Source organism: Mchenga conophoros, linkage group LG6, assembly GCF_057382185.1.
Source record: "Mchenga conophoros isolate Kocher_MC1m ecotype Shallow Benthic linkage group LG6, M_conophoros_male_GT1.1, whole genome shotgun sequence".
Classification (NCBI taxonomy): Eukaryota; Metazoa; Chordata; class Actinopteri; order Cichliformes; family Cichlidae; genus Mchenga; species Mchenga conophoros.
Window position 1 is genome coordinate 28,644,068 of NC_140531.1, and position 21,931 is coordinate 28,665,998.

The 21,931-nt window shown below is 39.5% G+C and overlaps 1 protein-coding gene across 1 annotated transcript in view; it reads left to right on the forward strand.

The window, feature by feature from the left end:
* Window positions 1–21,931, forward strand: part of LOC146572839 (alpha-1,6-mannosylglycoprotein 6-beta-N-acetylglucosaminyltransferase B-like) — a 118,839-nt gene that overhangs the window by 29,835 nt on the left and 67,073 nt on the right. The window contains exon 3 of the mRNA XM_085277263.1: window positions 5,448–5,598. Coding sequence (XP_085133389.1) covers window positions 5,448–5,598 — 151 coding nt within the window. The remainder of the gene's footprint in view (window positions 1–5,447; window positions 5,599–21,931) is intronic.

A 21,931-nucleotide genomic window follows, 5' to 3' on the forward strand; every position in this document is an offset into this window, starting at 1 on the left:
TTGGGCCCTGGTAAGCTTGTGGATTAAAATAGGGATGCTGACAGTGAATAATGGCAAACAACAGGCAGGACACGGTGACATCACCGATGTTGTTACTCGGATGTAACTGCATTTTCTGACTCACAGCTGGAAACCCTGCTTTCAAATTATACTCAGTGGGATGGAATATCTAACACAAAACACTTATGAGCCCACAACGTTATCAAGCACTGAGGAACCATCCCTTTAAATGCTCTGTGTGTCATTATTAATTCAAGTCTTAATGTTCTGAAATGATATGCGTTTTGTTTCAAGGTGGATTTTCATGTGAAGTTTAAAGCCTTGTGTGTGCACTGGTGTGGGCGTGCATGTGGTGTGTGGGTGTGTGTGCGTGCCTGTGACAAAATTACACTGGTGTCCAGTTAATTTAGCTGTGTCAACTCCTATCCAGAAGCCCCTTCTGTGAGCATTCATCAAACCATAAATGGTTTTCTTCTCATGAATATGCAAACACACCCCCAAGCCAATCAAAACATCATCCTGTTTTGGCACACGTCATAGCTTATGCACACAAATGTATGTTCATGTGTCTCCAGGACGTTTGTGAACTCACATGGCCAAATGTGTTAATTTGTGTGTTACGCCCCACCAGTACATCACTAAAATATAGCAGATTGCAGTCAGTTTAATTTTTTGGTACTGAAAATCATACCTCTGGGATTAATAATTGCAATATTGTAGAGTCATAATTGCCATTTTGCCTGGGTGAAATGTAATTTTATGTTAGCAACATGAAAAAATTTGATGAAGGAAAATCACTAATATTTTTTTTTATCTGACCCTTTCTATGACTTTAATTACCTTCAAAAAGTTAGAAAAAAACATATACTATGGCTTTATTTTGATCTCACTTATATTCAATTCGGTATTCTCCTTGGAGTCTCATATTACAGCTCGTCTAGACATTTGATTTCTACTCACCAAAGACAAATGTAAATGTTTACGTACTTCAGTGTTAACCACAGCCACAAACCCAGCCTCAAGGGGGTCACAAGCTAGTCCCAGTACTGGTCCCAATCTCGGGATAATTGGGAGGGCTGTATCCAGACGTGTTTCCAGTATAAAATCTTTGCAAAATCAAACATGAAGATCCATCCACTGTAGCCCCTGTGGAAACATGGAGCGACCTAGATACCTTTATCCGATAGCCACATTACTCATCTTTTATTGTTAAAGTCTTATCATTAAAGTAGCAACTAACAGCTATGGACAATAGTAAAACAATAACATTTTTGTGGGAGTTAGTCAGGAAACACTGTCCTCACAGCTTTTGCCCTTATAATAGATATAATAAATAACGAGCCATGTCACCAGAGGCATCACAGCACACGGTACACAATACAGGACCCTCACAGAAAACCCATAATATTGTCTTTTTTGGTTTGTTGGTATTACCTAAGACTGATCTAATCGAATCTTAAAATATTTGTGTTATATACATTATATGTTAATATTTAATTTTTGCACTGTGTCAGTCAACTTAAACATAGTGTTATCACTGATATTGCTCTAATTAATTACTTTTTAACTGTTATTTACCTATTTAGTTTATTTTTTTGCCCAGTGATATGTAAAATAGTATTTAAGCTAGCCCTAGTTGCTGCTGTGTGGGTTCTGCTGTACAGAAGGAGAAACACCAGCTTTTACAGAGAGCAACATTATGTAAACTTTCATTCATATCAACCTCAGTATAGGTATCTGTATAAAATCAGTAAACTACACATATATAAAACTTTCCCTGACACTTCTGAGTTACCTTCTTTAACAGAACATGGAAGCTAAAAATGGGCAACTATAAGCTGCTGCAAGAAAGAATTTGTTGAAATGTATTTTTCTTGTTTATTTTTTGCTTGTTTAAAAAAGTTGTATAATTTAAGTCCTGGGGCTCCACAGTCCAATTAAAATAACAACCTTGCTGAGTAATGCAGTAAGTAAAAACTGTCTGTTGCTTATCTTTTTCTTTTTTAAAATCCCCTTTCTGTAGAGGACACTGTGTCCTGTGGCCTTTTTTTTGACACCATTATATTTTAAAACTGACCAAACCCTAAGATCATGACTTACATATAACACGTCATTGTTTGTATATACTGTATTACAGCAGTGAGATTTGTGTACGGTTCATTTGACGTACCTGTTAAACGTGTTGTTTCCCTGTAATAAAGCTACAGGGATAGTGTTGTCATTTAAACGATTAGCCCCCTGACTTGAATTGACATGAACATTAGACAATGGGAACATGTGAAAGATGCAGTCATTAACTTATTGGATCTTTTATACCTTTAGGTTGAAATCACTCCCATTTGCTCACTGCTGAACATCCCAGGAGCTTGTAGCTGTCAAAAAAAATGTATCGTAATATACCCTACTCTTTGCTAATATACATACTCCCCTGTAGTATTTTATTAATTAATAGCATCAAATCCAGATTTTGGCAAGCCAAACTAATAAAAGAGTTGGTGGTTTGGATCTAAATGCACTTTATGAAGCTCTGCCAGTAATGCCATTTTGTGGATTTTTTTCAAATTAACAAACACTCATTTGTTTAACCCGTGCCAAGAATTTTCAGTTTACCAGGATAACTATTCCTTCAATTTACACGACTCTTGACATAGCTGTCATCCATTATCAGCCAGTCACAAAGATGTCACCAGAAGGACCAAGCCGCGAACTGTTAAACAGCAATCTATCATAGGCAGAGGACATGACACTGTCAGTTTCAGATGAATACGTCTGTCACTGTGGCAATAACTCATTGAACTTACGATTCCTGCTGTTGGTGGCGGAAAACAAGGCAGACAATGACCTTGTGCTGGAGATGTTAGGCTCTGACACCTATTGGCTGTAATTGCTTGTCAAGCAGCAGACATGGGGTTTGACAGAATGGTCAGGCAGTGTAATCCAGGTGTTAGCAGTGTTAATATAGGCACCATTAAACCCTGATGGAAAGCTAGAGGAATAAACTGTGACCTTTGTGTTCCTGCTGTCCCAAGCTACATGCTCTAAGGTTCTTACCATCAACCCGTATGGTTACCAAAACTCTGTTGATGATGGTGGACGGGATTTCTTTGAGGGAATATCTTATGAACTCTATTTGGTACAATTCTAACTGATGTGATCAAAATATGGACTGGATCAGTTTACGTTACCAAACCTTTGAAAAACAAGTTTTAATTTTCAACTGAAGGTATTGTATATGTCACAATCACCGCTTACCTATGTTTGCCTCATATAACCATCGACCTTACATCACGTTTCCTGTCGACCCCTCCAAAAATGATAAATTGCTACTTTTCGCCGCATCATTGTTGCGTTAATTTGTCATTTATGTTCGTAAGTTTGTTAGCTTTAATCTGTTTTTTATTTCATGTTTTATTTTAGCATCACGTTGGTATCTTTTACCTCTTCACCATTGTTTTTTATCTAAACTTGCAAGAAAGCAGATACCCATAATTAAAATAAATAAATAAACTGAAAGGTCGCTGAAGATTTAAGACATAATGTTTTGGTTAAGTATGCAATTTATGTAATATGTAGTTATTAAATGAAACTTTGAAACTTTTGCTTGGAAAACATTATATAAACCCTTTCAAGCTCTGTTGGTTGCTTGAAAGGGTTGAACGTGAGACAACTGCTTTGTCCCTATCTGATTTAAATGAGGTAATATATCAGTATGAGGTAAAGTATGTGATTTATTTTTATTTCATGATTCAGCTAAACAAAAGATAAAATATTGCCAAGATTTTACATAAATCTTGCTGGAATAATTTCCATTTCCTGGGACACTAGTTTTCACTCTGAATAATTTATCTATTACTTTTTTCTTTAAAAATGATGATCAGTACATACACCGAATAGAGAAGAGTAATTAAATGAGAAAGCTTTCCATCTGTGTCTCATGCTTTCAGTCACCTTCCTCATTCTGGTCCATTATGACTGAATTCATAGGCACTCTTGACCCTGCCAGAGTCAGTGTAATTATCCTAATGAGGTGTGGTAAACCTTTTTATACCGTCTCTCTTCTCACTGTCTCTGCTACTGTGTATGTGCTCTTTTGTGTTATGAGTCACTTTTCAACTCTGATGGCCAGTGTGTTCATCTTTCCACACACACACACAACTGTGTGCACAGCCACTCCTTTCGATTTCTCCTCTTGGATTTCACATGGACAGACAGAAGAACATGCAAGAAAAAGAAAGTGACTGAGCGCTCCAGCATAATTAGTTGCTGGCTTTTTATATTCCATATAGCCTTGGTGGACATCTCACCCTCATATCTTTATATCAAAGGGTATCAAAGGATATAAAGATAAGTCTACATTAAGACATCAGACTCCAGAGTGTCTGGTTTTCTGACCCGAGCAAAATCCAGTTTATGAGGAGAGATCAGAATACATCACTGGATAATGTGCACTGCTGCAGACAGACAGGAAGAGATCAAGCTGGAGATATGCAGGTTAAAGACACATAATCAAAATGTTGGCTTTTAGAGTTTAAGATGAAGAATAACACACGGGCTGAATTGAAGAGGAGCTGCTCTCATGAGTCTGAAATGGTAGGGTGAGGATGAGCTTTCGGTGCAACATTTTCAATAACTGTGCAAGTTAAACTTATAAAATCGCACTGCCTCTCAATAAATTCATAGTATGTGCATGTGTGTGCCAAATTCTGGAACCATTATGCGCGTGCAGTTTTTGAGTAATTTAGCAGTCTTTCACTGGAACAATTTTTGGCAACGTGATAGCATCCCACCTGTGACAAAATTTTATCGGCCTGTATTTGAGATCAAAAGGAAGAGAGATTCCAAAGATGGGTCTAATCCAACTCATGAGCATTGGTTAGTTAAATTAGAGGTACTATTGAGTCCTGCTGGGTTGGAATTAATTTAATAAATGAGTTGGTTTAAAACTGAAACACACACCAAAAATAGGGACACACAACAAAGTTCAAAGAGTTTTGACTTCATTTATCTTTGGATAGGAACTTAAATTGTACGTATTGGAGTATTGGCCATGACCAACACCAAAGATCATAGATGGGCTGACGTTCTGTATTACAGTCTTCCTTGTAATCAAAATTCATTACTATACAAGTAGTTTTCTTGACAGCCTTGCAAAGAAAAAGAAAAAAGTGATATTGAGGCTCCTACACACAATACAGAAGTTAAGAGGAAATCCTCACAAATCTGTTTGAGGACTTTTGCATTGTTTGCCACTTTGCTTTTGATCTTCATTGTAGTCAAGTGCATAGTGACAGTTGTGCAAAACAAGAACACAGCCAAAATCAGCAACAGTGTGGTGAGCCAGAAGAGCTGGAGGCTGTATGATTAATATGCGTGCTGTTATGCAAGCTTCATGTACTCACTGTCCAGCTTTCATTCATCTCCTGTCTCACGTCTGTCTTTCCACTCAGTGCTGGGAGGCGTGGAGTCACGTGGTGTGCTGAGAAAGATTAGCGACATGTTGGAGGTGATTCTAAAGAGGATGGACAGTTTGTCCAAACTCGACAACACCTCCACCACTGACGCAAGGCGCCTGGATGAGCTCAGCTCTGCCATAAACAGGTACAGTATGTTTTTTCAGTTCTTTTAGTTCTTCTTACAGTTCTTGTGTGTTAACGGTTTACTCTATTCAGATCACCTCTCCTACGTAATGTCCTTCATAAATGTTTATAGTGATTATATATTAATAAATACAGGTTTATGTTATGTTTTTTGTCTTCGAAACTGCATCTGCCAGTATCAATCATTAATCAACATACAAAGGTTTCTTCCTATAAAAACACTGTTACCACTGTTATCAGTCTGAGTTTTATACTTCGTATACATATGAAGTTCGGGGAATAGATTAAAAAATATATAGTACAGTACTGTGCAAAAGTCTTGAGACGCCCATCATTTCTTTATGTTTTGCTTCCAAGGAGCCAGACTTTGTTGTAACCACTTTTAACACTTTAAAAGGCCTTCTGAGGGCCCTTCAAAGTGTTTTTCACTCATCCTCAGTTTAATTCGTATATCTGACCATTTTTAGACAAAGGGTCTTTTTTGTATTTTAGCCACTCACCACCGATCTACAACATTAAACGTCATTAAAGCATAAAAAGCAACTAATACGAAGGATGAGCCAGCGTTGAAAAGAACCAATTTTAATAAACTCCCGGAGAGCAGCCATTTGGCTTTTCTACCTTTAAAACCCGGAGAGCAGCCAAATGGCTGGTAGGCTTTTAGCTAAGCTTTAGCTTCAGCCAAGTGGAAGCTAAATTGGCTAGTCATTCATATGTATATTAGGTTGTTACCTGGGAATTCTGGAGGGAGGGGAGTGGGGGTTTGAGTGGATTGAGGAATTTCCCTGCGAATCTTGTTGACTGTGCCGAGGATGGTGGTTTTCCGTCTAAGAAGTTTTTGCGCAAGTGAAAGCGATGTGAAAAAATTGTCCGTGGTAACATTTCTGCCCTAGTCTAGGAATGGTTCCATCAGCCTCATTACTACATTTTCAGAAAGTCTCTCCCCAGTGGGACGATTGGGGTCCTTGCCAAGATATGGGAAGACATTGCAAATGTACTTGGATTTTAGGTCGCAAGCCACCCAAAACTTGATCCCAAACTTGTCAGGTTTACTTGCAATATACTGCAGGAAACAGCACCGAGTCTTTGATGGGAAAAGCTGTGAACTTCCTTTTGTGTTTCATCTTGATGCATTCTCAATCATCCAGGGAAATAAATCTCCAAAAGTCACCAACTTGGAGTGTTTCAGTTTGCCATCTTAGGGAGAAATCAACACACATGGGTGTATGTCCTTTGTTGCTGAGATTTATTGATAAAAACAGTACAAAAAACCAACCATTTGTACACATATTTACAAATGGCCTGCTGAGTGGTGCATGGAGCATGTTCATTGGTTCATGGACCTCCCTGAACTAATGGCATTTATTGCAATTGTCATCTTGCGGGGGGTTAACAGGGTTCCATCTCTAAATGACTGCTGGTCAGCAAACCTGGGAAACCCACAGATAATTGGAACTATGGCACGAAACCGCTTCCAAGACATCATGCAACACCTACGCTTTGATGACAAGTCCACCCGCAGTGATCGAGCAAAGACTGATAAGTTCGCTGCAATTTCCAGTGTGTGGGGATCATTTGTCACCAACTGCATCACGTGCTACAACCCTGGTCTACATATCACCGTTGATGAACAGCTTTTCCCATCAAAGACTCGGTGCTGTTTCCTGCAGTATATTGCAAGTAAACCTGACAAGTTTGGGATCAAGTTTTGGGTGGCTTGCGACCTAAAATCCAAGTACATTTGCAATGTCTTCCCATATCTTGGCAAGGACCCCAATCGTCCCACTGGGGAGAGACTTTCTGAAAATGTAGTAATGAGGCTGATGGAACCATTCCTAGACAAGGGCAGAAATGTTACCACGGACAATTTTTTCACATCGCTTTCACTTGCGCAAAAACTTCTTAGACGGAAAACCACCATCCTCGGCACAGTCAACAAGATTCGCAGGGAAATTCCTCAATCCACTCAAACCCCCACTCCCCTCCCTCCAGAATTCCCAGGTAACAACCTAATATACATATGAATGACTAGCCAATTTAGCTTCCACTTGGCTGAAGCTAAAGCTTAGCTAAAAGCCTACCAGCCATTTGGCTGCTCTCCGGGTTTTAAAGGTAGAAAGGTAGAAGCCTGGGGGTGCTACTGTTAAATTGTAGTTTTAGGCACCTTATTAGTAGCAGCCTTTCTCAAAAACATGTAATTTGTTCCTATGTTTTTAGTTGAATGTACAAAAAATGCCAAATATTCCACAGACGCCAGAGTAGGGAAGGCAGCTGGTGTCCTGCGACGTCTCCAACCTATTTGGAACTCGACCTCCCTGAATGTTAGGGTCAAGATCAGACTATTGAACTCTATCGTCTTCCCTACTGCACTTTACGCTAGTGAAACCTGGTGCTCAACAAGTGCAATTATTCAACACCTGAATGTGCTTCAACAACGTGGCCTGCGGCGAATCCTGAGAATTTCCTACCGGGACCGAATAACAAATGAGGAGGTCCTACGAAGAGCAGGCACCCGCCCATTAGCCGATGTTGTTGCAGAAAGGCGCTTCCGCTTTGCGGGCCATATTTTACGCCTACCACCTCATCGCCCAGCTAAGATTGTCATGACATGGCGTCCACGCACTGGCAAGCGAAAGCAAGGCCGACCAAAGACCACATGGCGTCGAACATTCATGGATGATCTGAGAACTGTCGACATTGCCTGGGACGAAGCTGAAGCAGTCGCTGCTGACCAACATCGATGGAGATCACCAACTGCCCGATGCACCGCCCGGCGTAGGAGGAACTAAGTGCTAAGTAATTCCACAGTTTGACAGGCACAGATACCAATCAGTTGATTCCCAAAGAGCTATTAGCTGAAAACTACTAACAATTAACTGAAAATGAATAGTTCTTTGGGCTTATGTTGGCATGGCGTGCAGTGTGTCCTTGGAAAATGTCCCAAACTGTACAAATAGAGGATAAAATAGGAAGTGTCAAAATTGATGGAATTATGAGTGCAGAAAAGTACAAAATCAGATTGTGATCCGCCATGCAATAGCATCTAGGAAGCATCTGACTGGCAACGGTTTTTTCAGCATGACAGTCCTCCCAAACACACTGCCAATGCAGAAAAGGCATACCTGTATAGAAAAACACACAATGGAACACTGTCAGTCATGGATCAGCCTCTCCATAGTCTGAGCCTCAACATTATTGAAGCTTGTGGGTTCATGTTTACAGAATGGAACAAAAGGAAGCCAGCATCCAAAGAGGAGCTTTGGATGTCCTTCAAGAAACCTGGAGAACTATTCCTGAGGATTACTTAAAGAAATTACAAGAAAGTTTGCCTGAGAGACTTCAGACTGGTCATACCATACACTTAATTTCAAGATCGTTAGATTTACACAAACTCTGCTTTTGCCTTATATACTGTATTTCCATTTATATTTTCACTTTAACTATTTCCCATTTTCCTCTTCATTTCTTTATATTTTAGCAATATATAAAGAAACAACAAGTGGCCCCAGACGTTTTCGTGGTACTGTAGATCCTTTTTTGTGATTTAAATTTGGCCAATTTCCGCTCCAGTTTCATCTTCCCTTGTATGTCCAGATGGCTTTGCAGTTGCTAAGATGAGTTCCTTATTATCATGTACAGCATCTTTCTGTCACCACTATAGTTGTGACTTCTGTCTTCTCTCCTTTTTACTCCTTGCAATATTGTGTTTAGCTCTTAAGTGCTTGCTCTCCCTTTCCCCCCTCCTACAGCCACTTGTGGAAATTGCTGACTGGTAACTCAAAATCCCTGCTGGAAACAGACAAGTCTTGCATGACCTTGCTACTCTAGCTTTTATCAGACTGCTCCCCTCTTTGCCCCGTTAGCATTGAAACATCTGATTTGTCTCTTTCTATAACATTCACTTCATTTACAACTTTCATTCTCAAACAGCCAGACTAAACTCAGCAGGAGTGATGTGATATACACTGACAGAAATCCCTTCACTTCCTCAAACCTTGTTAAATGATCCCAGATAAGCACTCAGGTTCAGGTCTGTGCAGAGGCACTCGAGCGGAAGAATGGAACGATTAATACAGTCTGACGTTGGTGTTAACTGCAATCAATGTCTAGTAATGGGCTGTTTAATGTGGAGGAAGCCGTTCTACTCCTAGGCCATTACTGAGAAGTACCCTGCTGAGAGTGTAACTCTGTATATTGTCAGGTACTCAAAGTAGGATGGTATTCATGTATTACTCTACTGAAGGGCATTGTTTTGAGGGGGTGAATAGATACTTATACTATGGGCAAGATGTAATTGCTTTTAAACATGAGCCGAAATCAATGCTGTGTCACAATCCTCTTTTAAACACTTAGTCCAGTTTGCCCTTGAGCACTAGAATTGCTGTCAGCTTACAACATCACAGCTAAATAATGAATAGATGTACTGCAGGGTCTCTCTAAATTAGTTAAAAATGTAGTAACAAGTGATTATGCTTCACAAATACATAATTAGGATAACTGAATCATAAGAACAGGCTATTTGGTCCCTGTACAGTGGTAGTGAGAGCTTGTTTGACAGTGCCAGCAATAAGTTCATGCTGGGGATTTCATTCCAACAAGGCTGCCCGATTCTGTTTAACCTTTATATTGAGAATTTCAAGGTTATAGTTCAATAGTTTTGGTTCACATCTTTGTTTTTTGGAGATAATGTGGTCATACTTTATCAAGCGATGGCCTCAAACTACAGTAGTACTAACACAGTCTGTTACTGAGTTAAATGGCATCTCCACGTAGCGTTGGGCAGTATGGTTTGTAGGTTTTAGTGGTTTCACTGTATGTCCCAATATTATTTTTGTATAAAGTAAAGCTTTTTTTAATGAATTTATAAGGTATTAGTCACAGCTGATGTAGACAAGTGGTATCGACTCAATGCTTCAAACTACTTTGTGAAAATTGGAATAAAAGATGGCGTTAGCTAGCATGACAGCAAATAGTTCAAAGTCCCTTTTGCAGCCAGCATTACCCAACAAGCATTGATGATGTAACTTTTTTAACTGTGTAATTATTGGTATAAGAAACAGATTATGTTTCACAAATAATTGTATTTTATGATGCTGAAGTTAGTTCTTTTGGCTGCTCCGTTTAGGGTCCACACAGTGAATCATGTGCCTCAATCTCAGTGTATCTGTAGTATCATCCTCTGTTACACTAACTCTCTGCATGCCCTTCTTAACCACATCCATGAATTTTCTCTGTGGTCTTTCCTATGGCCTAGCACCTCAACATCTTTTGTCCAGTATGTTTACTGTCTCTCCTTTGCACATGTCCAAACCATCTCAGCCATGCTTTTATAACTTTGTTTCCAAACTGCTCAACCTGAGCTGTTCCTCTGATGTTCTCATTTCTAAGCCTGTGCATTCTGGTCACTCACAATGAAAATCTATACATCTTTAACTCTTTTTGTCAGCGTCATAGTTTTCCAAACCAGACACCTTTCCCCTATGGTGCTGTCCTTCTGTCACAGATCACCCTGGAGATATAATCTCCACCCACTCATCCTTGTCTGGACTCTCTTCTTCATTTTCTTCCTCTTATGTGTCCTGCACCACCCTCACATGCAGTACCACAGACCTTGTCTTGGCAACCTATTGTATAGATCCACAGAGACACAGCAGCAACTCTTTCTTCCCTTCTTTATATGTCTCATCAACACTCTCAAAGCAAACATGTATGTGCAGTCTCATTCTTGGCATGAAGCCACACTGCTGCCCATTAGTTGTCACCACTCTTCCTAACCTAGCTTAAACAACTCTTCCCCAAAGCTTCATGGTATGGCTCATTAGCTTTACCCTTTTGACCACCTCTGCACATCACCCTTGTTCTTGAAAACTGGTGCCATTGCACGTCTCCATTCCTCAGGTATCCTCTCACTCTCTTTAATTTTATTCAGCAGTCTGGTTAAAAAGTCCACTACCTTAAACATCTCCATACCTCCACAGGTATGTATCTGGGCCCTTTCCCCTCATCTTCTTCATAGCTGATTTCACTTCCTCCTTACTAATTCTCTGCACTTCCTAATTCATTAACTGTCCTTCATCTGTCCTCCTTTCTCTCTCTCTCATGTTCTGCATTCATGAGCTCCTCAAAGTAATCCTTCAAGCTTCTCAACACACTCTTTTCACTTATTAGTGCACTTCCATCCACATCCTTCATCACCCTAATCTGCTGTACATCCTTTCCATCTTGATCTCTCTGTCTAGCCAGTAAATATACGTCTTTTTTTCCTTTGTTAGAGTCCAACCTCACATACAACACCAGGTTTTCCCTTTCTCTGCTGCAGGCCTAGCCTCCCAGTATCCCTGTCTATTGTCTTCATCTCCCTGACTATCACAAGTTTTCTTTGCTAACCTTTTCCTTTGAATAGTTTCTTTTACTCACTTGTACCTAATTTCACCACAAAGTCACCTTGTCCTCATTCCTCTGTCCAGAGAGTACACCAAACCCCTCTGTTGGCACTTTCTCTCAGTACTATAGTTGTACTTTCAGTTATCTGGTCTCAACTCCTCCCTGAACTCTGTACAACATTTTTTCCTTCCTCAGCTTCCACCATTTAATCCATGTCTCTGCCTTGACTCGCTTCCTCTTCTTGATTTTCAAAGTCCTCCTACAGACTACCATCCAAAGCTTCTTAGCAGCATTCTCCCCTGATACCACCTTGTAGTATCTCTTTCAGATTTCACCATTTGCAAAAGATTTTGGAGATTTAGTTGTGGATTATTAATTATTAATTTGGTTCTTATGTGACAAGCATACACTGGTAATAATGGTCCCTTCTTGATTTTTTTCTTGCATTCCTAATAGCAATTAATATAATACATGCATAGAGTATGCATATGACATTACAACTACTGGATTTGTACATCCAGTATATCTTCATATCTTGTTCAAAAGTGGAGTGGGAGATTGACAGACAGATTGATAAAGCATCTGCGGTAATCATCGATCCTACCCTCAGCTGTGGCTATAATCTGTGGGCAGTAAGTGAAGCAATAAGAACACAGTGGGTACAAACACTCTTCCTCTGAAGGGTTTCTGGGCCCACCCACGGTGAGAGGGTGAGGAGCTCTGTCATTAAGGAGGGGTCAAACCAGACCTGCTGCTCCTCTTTGTCAACAGGAAATAACTGAGGTGGTTTGGCCATCGGATTAGGATGCCTCCTCTCGCCTTATGGTTGAGGTCTTTTGGGCATGTTAAAACAGATGTATATTTAATTAAAAGTGTTTGTCTTGCGGGCATAAAATATGGAGTGTATGAGCATTATAAAAGCATTTAGTTATGATATCTGAATGGTAGAGAATAAATCTTAGCAAGGTCTCTCCAGCCACAATGATAGATAGTGTCTGGTCAGTACTATTATTGTTTTGTGAGGTGTTTTAATTTATTGTATTTTTTAAAATAAGTATTCAGAATACACCAAAACAGTAACTGTTTTCTTTTTTTTTAACCACTGAGTAAAAGAAAGTATAAAAACTCCAACAGGGCAACATTTGGAGTGTGATTGCTGCAATCAAGCTAACAAAATTAACCTGGAACACATACTCAGTTTGATGCGAGTAGGTGTTTGCTGTGTTTTCTTCTAATTTAACTCAATTTAGAGCTCACCGCTACTGCTAAAAAAGGTCACTAAAAATATTTTTAAAATGCACATTTTTTTTCATCTAATATGATATTAAATCAAATCAAAATGGCATTTAATTGTCAATAGTCTCATTTAACAGGAGTTATTTGAATGGAGTATTTGCATAGTGGTAGACCTATTTTCAGCAACCATCACTCCGGTTTTCTGTTGGAACGTTGTGTTACGTATGAAAGTTTATCATTTGATATCCTTTGAAATGCTAATTGATCATTAGGGGAAAAAACAAAATTATGTTTTAACAGCTGAAAAACTTTGTGGTAATTAAAGCGCTGAAATTGGTGAGTTGATGAAGCATCAGCCTCTGTATGTTCAATTATAGTATTTTTAAAATGGCCAAAAACACTTTCTTTTCTTGTTCTGGATATTTATTCATTTAGGAAATAAAATTGAAAACATATAATGGTGTGCTGCTTCCTACTAAGAGAACGACACAAACTGCCTGTGGCTGCCTGATAGTCAGAAAGGTTGATTAAAAGGTGTGCAACAAGACAACTACATGAAAATGTTCTGTTAAGGAAACAGGCCACCTAACAGGTCCTCAACATGAAGTGACACAAAACTTAAACTTAGATACATAGAAAGTGTTATGGACAGAAGAAAGTCTGTGTTTGCTCTATGTCTGTTGTTTAACACATGAGGGATGTGGAACACATGAAAAGATGCTGGCGCTCCACAAACCTGCCAAGGAGGAAATGCAAGGACTTGGGTGTATTTGGGTAAAGTAGGAGATATAATCATGTGAAAACTATTTTCATGTGACTGTGAAGTCTTATATCTTACTGACTGTTCTTTTAGCTACTCATTAAAAAAAAAAATCCATTACAGTGTCTCCTGGTTTCCAAAGCCCAGTGAGCAGTTTTGTACATACAATATATTTCAACTGTGTTTGATATCAATAATAGAAATTTACTTTCAATGCAACAATTTTCACAAAGTAGTTTGAGGTATTGGGTCACTGTGTGACTCATACCTAAAGCCTTGCAGCATATTTACACCAGTATATTTTAGGTATGCCAAAGTCAGGCAAGGATAGCAGCCAATTTCTATTGGTCATGCTGTAGAGCAAACCCACAAAATAGACAAGGAAAAAAAATCAAGGTTAGAGATTGACTCAAGTTTTTCTACAAGCAGTGCAACTTTCTTCAATTCTCTCATTACAAAGTTTAACTCAGCACTGGTGCTCTGTGAGTAATATAAAATCTAATCCAGAACACATTGTTATCACAAAAAACATTGATTTTTTTTATCATTATTCTTTTTTGGAAATTTGTTTCAGATTTAGAAGGAGACCCTTGGAGTGGAGGAGTTTTGATAGCTGGAATGAAAGTTTTGATTCAGCATGCAGAATAAGAAACAAAGGAAAGTGGTGGGCAGATAGAAATGGGCACACATACACAACCATGTATTCGTAATTGTATCTTCTGTGATGGGGAGTAATATTTATGTGTGTGTGTGTGCACATATTAGTTAATGTGAGGTCATTCCTGCTAAAAAGCAGTTTGATCCTGAGAAAAGTGCACAGATCTGTGCACCTGCAGAAATTATGGCTGTACACATGCACACCAGAGTGACTATCACAACACTGATGACTTAACGTTCCTCTTTAGTTCAGTAATCTTCATTCACTCAATCGTTTCCCCTCTCGTATACTTCCTGTGTTTCTTTTCCGCCCTGTTCTTAATAACTCTGTCTCACTTTTCTTTCTACGTTCCTGTTTTCCTCCCTGCACGTTCTCTTCCGGCTGCTCTACACAGAATGAGTGAGTGTGTGTCAGCAAGGAAATTGGGAATGAGTGACGTGGTAAAGTGTGATTTTTTTCCAGCAGGGAGAGGAACAAATGGGAGGAAAGCACTTTATGAAAACATATCCCAAATCCAGGCCAGACAGGCACACACACACACCCATGCACACACTCACACACATATACACTGGGCGGCAGTCCCATCACAATGTGAGCTTCATTGGTGCTGACACACTCCAATGTAGCAGTGAATGGGACTTGATGTCTGAGGCCCCAGCCTATGATTCGCCCACAGGGCAGCCACTCATTAAAGTACAAAAAGGAGCAAAGGGAGGGAAAGGGACAGAGGAAATGGGAGGTGAAGATGAGGGAGGGGGAAAGGATGCAGATTTGATTCACTCGGTTTTACTGTGCAGTGGATAAGCCGCTAGATTGGTAAGTTTGCCCTTAGGCATAAACACATAAACACACCTTAATGAAACACTAGTCTCTATTTTTTGAGGCGACTGAGGTCCTTCAACATCTGCCAGAAAATGCTGAGGATTTTCTATGAGTCTGTTGTGGCCAGTGCGATCCTCTATGCTGTTGCATGCTGGGGGAGCAGGCTGAGGGTCGCAGATGCCAACAGACTTAATAAACTGATCCGTAAGGCCAGCAATGTTGTGGGGATGGAGCTGGACTCCCTCAAGGTGGTGTCGGAGAGGCGGATGCTGTCCAAGATAAAGACAATGTTGGATAACACCTCCCACCCACTCCATGACATGTTGGTCAGTCACAGGAGCTCGTTCAGTGAGAGACTGAGATTACCGAAAAGCACCACTGAACGACACAGGAAATCATTCCTGCCTGTGGCCATCTCCCTGTACAACGCATCCACTTAACACACTGTTTGCTGCTACAGCTACACATGTTTCTTTTCCAACTATTTATTTATAAGTGACTTATGTATGTATGTATGTATATATATGTATATATTGTACTATTCTTAGTTAGCGTATTGTCTGTCTTGTCTTAATGTTGGTTTAAAATGGAGCACTGTAACAAAAAATTATTTCCCCCAGGGATCAATAAAGTATTCTGATTCTGATTCTGATTCTGAAGATCACTACTCTGGCATTGCTTCACCAATTTCTCCTCCCTTAAGCAACATCTAGGCTCCATCAGTAGCTACACTTCTTCACTGCTGGGGCCTTCTTTCTACAACAGCTATTGGAAGTAATCAACAACGAAACACCTATTTAATTAATTTCCTGGATTCACTTGCTTTAAAATTTGTTTGTTTTTTTGTAGTCAGTGAACAGAGACAGGTAGCTTCAAAAGTAGCTTCAAAATATTTGATTTGTCTCTTTAGTTACTTTAGCCTACCTACATGAACATTACATGAGAGGGCATAATGTTTTACTTGACCCAGGTTTCTGGGTCATTTTTTGGATCATTTCTGGCTCATTTTGACATTCTTTGGTCCTAATTTGTATTTACTGAGGTGTTAAAAGGTATTGATGTTAAAATGGTGCAAAAGCCCTGATGACTGAGAAAGTTTCAGAAACATTAGATCCTTCCCCTTGGGTGAGAGAATCCAATGTGCTGTTAAGGTGCTCTTAAATTGTAAAAGCCCAATACTCTTATATAAATTCTATTCAGTTCAATTCAATTGTATTTATACAGCACCAAATCACAACAGCAGTGGCCTCAAGGAGCTTTATATTGTAAGGCAGACCGTACAATAATACATACAGAGAAACCCAACAATCATAGGACCCCCTATGAGCAAGCACTTTGGCGACAGTGGGAATGAAAAACTCCCTTTTAACAGGAAGAAACCTCTGGCAGAACCAGGCTCAGGGAGGGGCGGCCATCTGCTGCGACTGGTTGGGGAGAGAGAAGGAAGACAGGATAAAAAACATGCCGTGGAAGAGAGACAGAGATTAATTACGAGTATGATTTTATGCAGAGAGGTCTATTAACACATGGTGACTGAAGAAGAAATACTCAATGCATCATGGGAATTCCCTGGCCGTCTACACCTATTGCAGCATAACTAAGGGAGGATTCAGGGTCACCTGATCCAGTCCTAACTATATGCTTTATTAAAAAGGAAAGTTTTAAGCCTAATCTTAAAAGTAGAGATAGTGTCTGTCTCCTGAATCAAAACTGGAAGCTGGTTCCACAGAAGAGGGGCCTGAAAACTGAAGGCTCTCCCTCCCATTCTACTTTTAAATACTTTAGGAACAACAAGTAAGCCTGCAGTGCGAGAGCAAAGTGCTCTAATAGGGTGATATGGTACTACAAGGCCATTAAGATAAGATTGGGCCTGATTATTTAAGACGTGTGTGAGGAGCAGGATTTGTTTTCTATAAGATGCTTATAGATGATCTCAATTAAGAGTATCAGTCTGCCAATATTACTCAATGTTATTGAGCTATCAGGGATACGACAGTGTCTGTAATGTCCAGGTCCTCTGACTTGTTCTCAGTCGTCCAGGTTGTGGTAATCTAAGGAGCTTGTAAAAAAAAAGTGATTGCACTTCTTTACAGAAGGGTAGGATATCATATAGAATAACAAATACAACAACATTTTCATCATTGGTCATCCCTTGTAGCAGGTATATAAGAGAAAGCATGAAATCCCAATGCACTCCAGACCCACACCCTCAGACAAAAACTGGTTCATCCCGAAGACAAAACTCCCAAACACATTTTAAACAACGTAGTGTATGTTGTACAGTGCAGCGAGGAATGCTCAGACCTCTACATTGGAGAAACCAAACAGCCACTCCATAAACGCATGGCACAACATCTGCATCTAAAAGATAAAGGCCAATCTTTCGAGGATGCCAGTGTTCACATTTTGGACAGATGGTTTGAAAGAGGAGTGAAAGAGGCCACCTATTCCCTCTGTGAATGACCATCTTTGAACAGGGGGGTGGCTTACAACACCAACTGTCTTCCACCTACAATGCAGTTTTGAGATCCTCAGGATTCCCATATGCTTGTTTGCCATTCACCTAGGGACCATTTTTGATCCGAGGACACCACAAGGGGTTACTGCCCACTCACAACTTGTGTCAGGTGATCTCAGTAGGTCACATGGTAGGGCAAGTCAAGGTCTCACAATGGGTTTTCACACCTTGGCTCTTTTGATGAGGCACATGATCAATAGTGGGTCAATGACCCTTTTAAAGGAACAACTCCCATTTGGGTTTAAATACCTGATTTCGTTTTAGTACTGATGAAGCTTTTCAGATGAGAGGTGAAACGCTTTCAAGAAACCTAAAGAAGTCCAGTCGCTTTTCTTTCCAGGCTCCTCAAAATCTGCCATATTTATTCATGTCTGATGACTGCAAAAATCATAGCATACAATTCATATTCTTTTTCTTCAAACTCATCAATCGTTTGGTGGCACAAGCACTTTATTTGTGCCTTTATACATGTGTATAGGCATATATGCCAGTCTGTATTTGTGAAAATTGGTCTATTAACACCATGAAACTGGGTGGCATAAGACAACATGAGCATAAACAAAAAAAAACACCAGCCAAACCCACAAGCTAACACCTTGTCATGTGGATCTTTTGTTCAGATAGCTTTCATTGATGGGATGCTGCCAGAGCTGTCCTCTTCCCTTAAGAGGATGAAGTCATTAAGCAGAATGGGAGGGAGAGAGAAATAAGTACATGAAAACAGATTTTTATTTGTATCCTTAGAAAGCCTCCCTCTAGTTAACATTGATTTTCTCTTGCTGCCAGTTCATTTTCAGAGTGTTCTACTTCTACTTGGCTCCATCTGTGAATTTCTTCTCGTTTCTTCTCCCCCTATACTTTCTTCCCGTTTTGTTTTCCCTTTGCGCTTCCTCATTTCTGTCTTGTTCCGCTCATTTGTAAAAGAGCCAACTGTCTACATTCATCAAACGGGAGGAAACTTTATTGCAAGTAGCGTGCAACAGTCAACCATCAAATATGTATATCCTTGTACTTCTTTGATCATAATCATCGTTTAATGTTTCAGTCAAGCTGTTTTGGCTGCTTCCTCGTGAAGGCACAGGGGATGTCTTTATTTTATCCTCTTTTTCCTTAACATAAAGGTCCCTCTGGCACTCGTGGTCTGTTTGCTGTGGATGGTTGATCTCCTTTCCTTTCATGCCAGTGTTATTCCATTTTATCCTCAACTCTCCCAGTCTATGTATGTCTTCCTCATTGCTTTTGCCCTATCTGGATCACATTGTGCAAGCTGCTTCTATTGCTCTTTCATCCACATCTCTGCCTTAGTTTCTCCCGCTCTGGCTGTCTCCTTTCTCCTTCCCTGTGTGTTCATCTCTCGAGATTAGTTTACACTGTAGCATAAATTAGAGCTGAGATTAGAAGGTCATGTTCCATGAGGCAAAGTTGCACAGTTAAGCCCCCCAAAGAGAGCCTTACATAAGATGGGTTACCTATCTTACCAAGCACTGTGTTATCTTCTTCGGCTGGGAACTTTTGTGGAATCCTCTCTAAAATAATATTAATGTTTCAGTCGAATTTTATAACCTAAAATGATCCTGGTTCTCATTGTAAGACAATGTAAGATAATAAGTTGAACTGATGCAATTTACTAATGTGTATTTTCCTCACTTCAATGAAACACAGGACTGAAATCATAATCTGTTGTAAGCTCTTATTATAACTGCTACAGAGCACATTCATGCTAAGTGTGTTTGGAAAGGTTTGTTAATACAGTGGATATTGTTTTCTCTGTAGTTTGTTAGATGTGCGGAGTATAATTTGTGGCAATAAAAAATACATGCAATAATTGATCTTAATTAAGCTCTAGTTTAAAATCCTTTTATACAAAACTGACATGAAATGCGGCGCTTAAAAAAATATATATATAAAATGCATAAGCATAGCTAAGTAATGTGAGAACTGGAGATGACTTTTTCTCTGAAACAACAGATAATAATGGCTCTGCTACTGAAAATAGTTACTAATAATTAACTGAAAGTGAACTGCTGTACGCCCACCTTTACTTGACATATTGTGCCTTATCAAATAAAAGTAAAATTTATATACAACAAGTAAAAGTCACTTACGTAACTTTCCAGTATCTTTATAATTTCACCAGATAACAGGACATTAACCCTTTTCTTTTTTTTTCCATTTGCCTACATAATCCGGTCGTTAAGTGATGACGTGACGAATCCTACTTCCGGGCCTAAAGTAGTCTGCGTTTAATATGGCTTTTGTGTTGTTAACATTTTTAATGTTTTGCACTTTCTTCTATTTAATCTCAAAAAGCTCCTAAAACAGTCAGTGATCACCGTTGACCTCCCTCGGCTTTTATTACCGCTAATCATTTATTTAAGCTCAGTTTTTAAAACCTTAGGATGTAGCTACAGCCCAGCCCATGCAGCAGTATATGAATGACTAACCTCGTATTGTGGATGGATTATCTCAGTTGTTCTCCTGGCTGAAGTTTGGTCCTTTTACAGCATCCTGCCATGCGATTACATTTGTTCCTGACCACCGAGAACACTCACGTAAACTTTTATCGAGTGGAAAAAAAGTTAGCTTGTTTATATTATGCTAACATAGCTGTGTCGCTAGCGGTCACGTAGCACATCATTATATACAAGCTAGCCAAACTTCAGTAACCCTACAAACGTTACTGCTGTTTAGTTTTCTGTCTTCATTTATGCTGGAAGTGATAGCAGAGCTGTACGTTTTAATTTGTTTCCAAAACCCCGCAGTCAGGACATGCTATATTGTATTTAGATAGAAGCTAGCGAGCTAAATTCCTGCTAACTTCTAACGCCGTTAAATGTCATAAATTCCGTTTTCATGGATGCCTGGATGTTAAATTCAATTGTTACACCTGGTAGAGCAGAACGCTGATCATTTTATTAAAGATGAAAGACTTTAGACAGTTTTTCAACTCTCAGTAATGCCATAGTGATCGTTTGATATATGGACCTGCAGCGGAGTTTAGGTCCAGACACGGCTAGTGACGTCAGACTTAACGACCGGATTATCCTAGCAACTGCCCATCCTCAAGATACTGACTTGTGGTTAAAATGTCCATGGGTGAAGTTCATTAGGTTTGTTGTTATTAACATTTTTGCAGTGGTTCCCCCATGTTTTATTTTGGCGAACTCTGTGTCATCACTTACACTAATGACATGATCCCTTATACGCAAGTATTCTTACACCGCTGTGTATGTTTTGCACATGCTTGAAATGAACCTCATTACCGAACCACTAATATGTAAAGCTGATCAACCGGTCACTGATCTGGGCAAAGAATGCTAAAAATAGGTCCTTGCCGGTTGATCGATAGATCTCCAGATACAGACGGATGAATAGATGGATGGAGTTGGGATGGTGGCTCATACTTAGCTCGGTACTGGAAGCAAAACTCACTTTTACTGTCTAATAATGGATGTTTCTTTAAAATGTTTTTAAAGAACAGAATTTTTTGACAAACAGAAATTATGTAAAATGAAAAATATTTTTCCAAACATGTACATACTCTTCAAGAGTTTTATTGAAAAAGAAAAAAGTAATTCCATAGCTGCACTTAATGTGAATTATTCAGACAAACGTACAAGTTAGTGTGCTGTATGCCAAAATTTTACCTCACCTAACCAAACCACTACACATCACTTTACTTTACAACATTTCTACATTCTGGTGACAGCTGTTGTCCCTGAAATATACATACCCCTAAAAATAATGGCTTCTCTGTTGCAGTGAACATATTAAAGAGGGTGCAAACATAGGCAGTGAAGCTTACAAGTGACACTTACAAAGATGTTAATGGAGTATGGAGACTCCCTGTCACTTTGATGGCTGTCCTGTTCTTTGTTTACACTTTGTAAAGCAACAAAAAAATTTCTTCATATTCCCTCCGCCCCATCATTTATTATTTATTTAGTTGCTGTTGT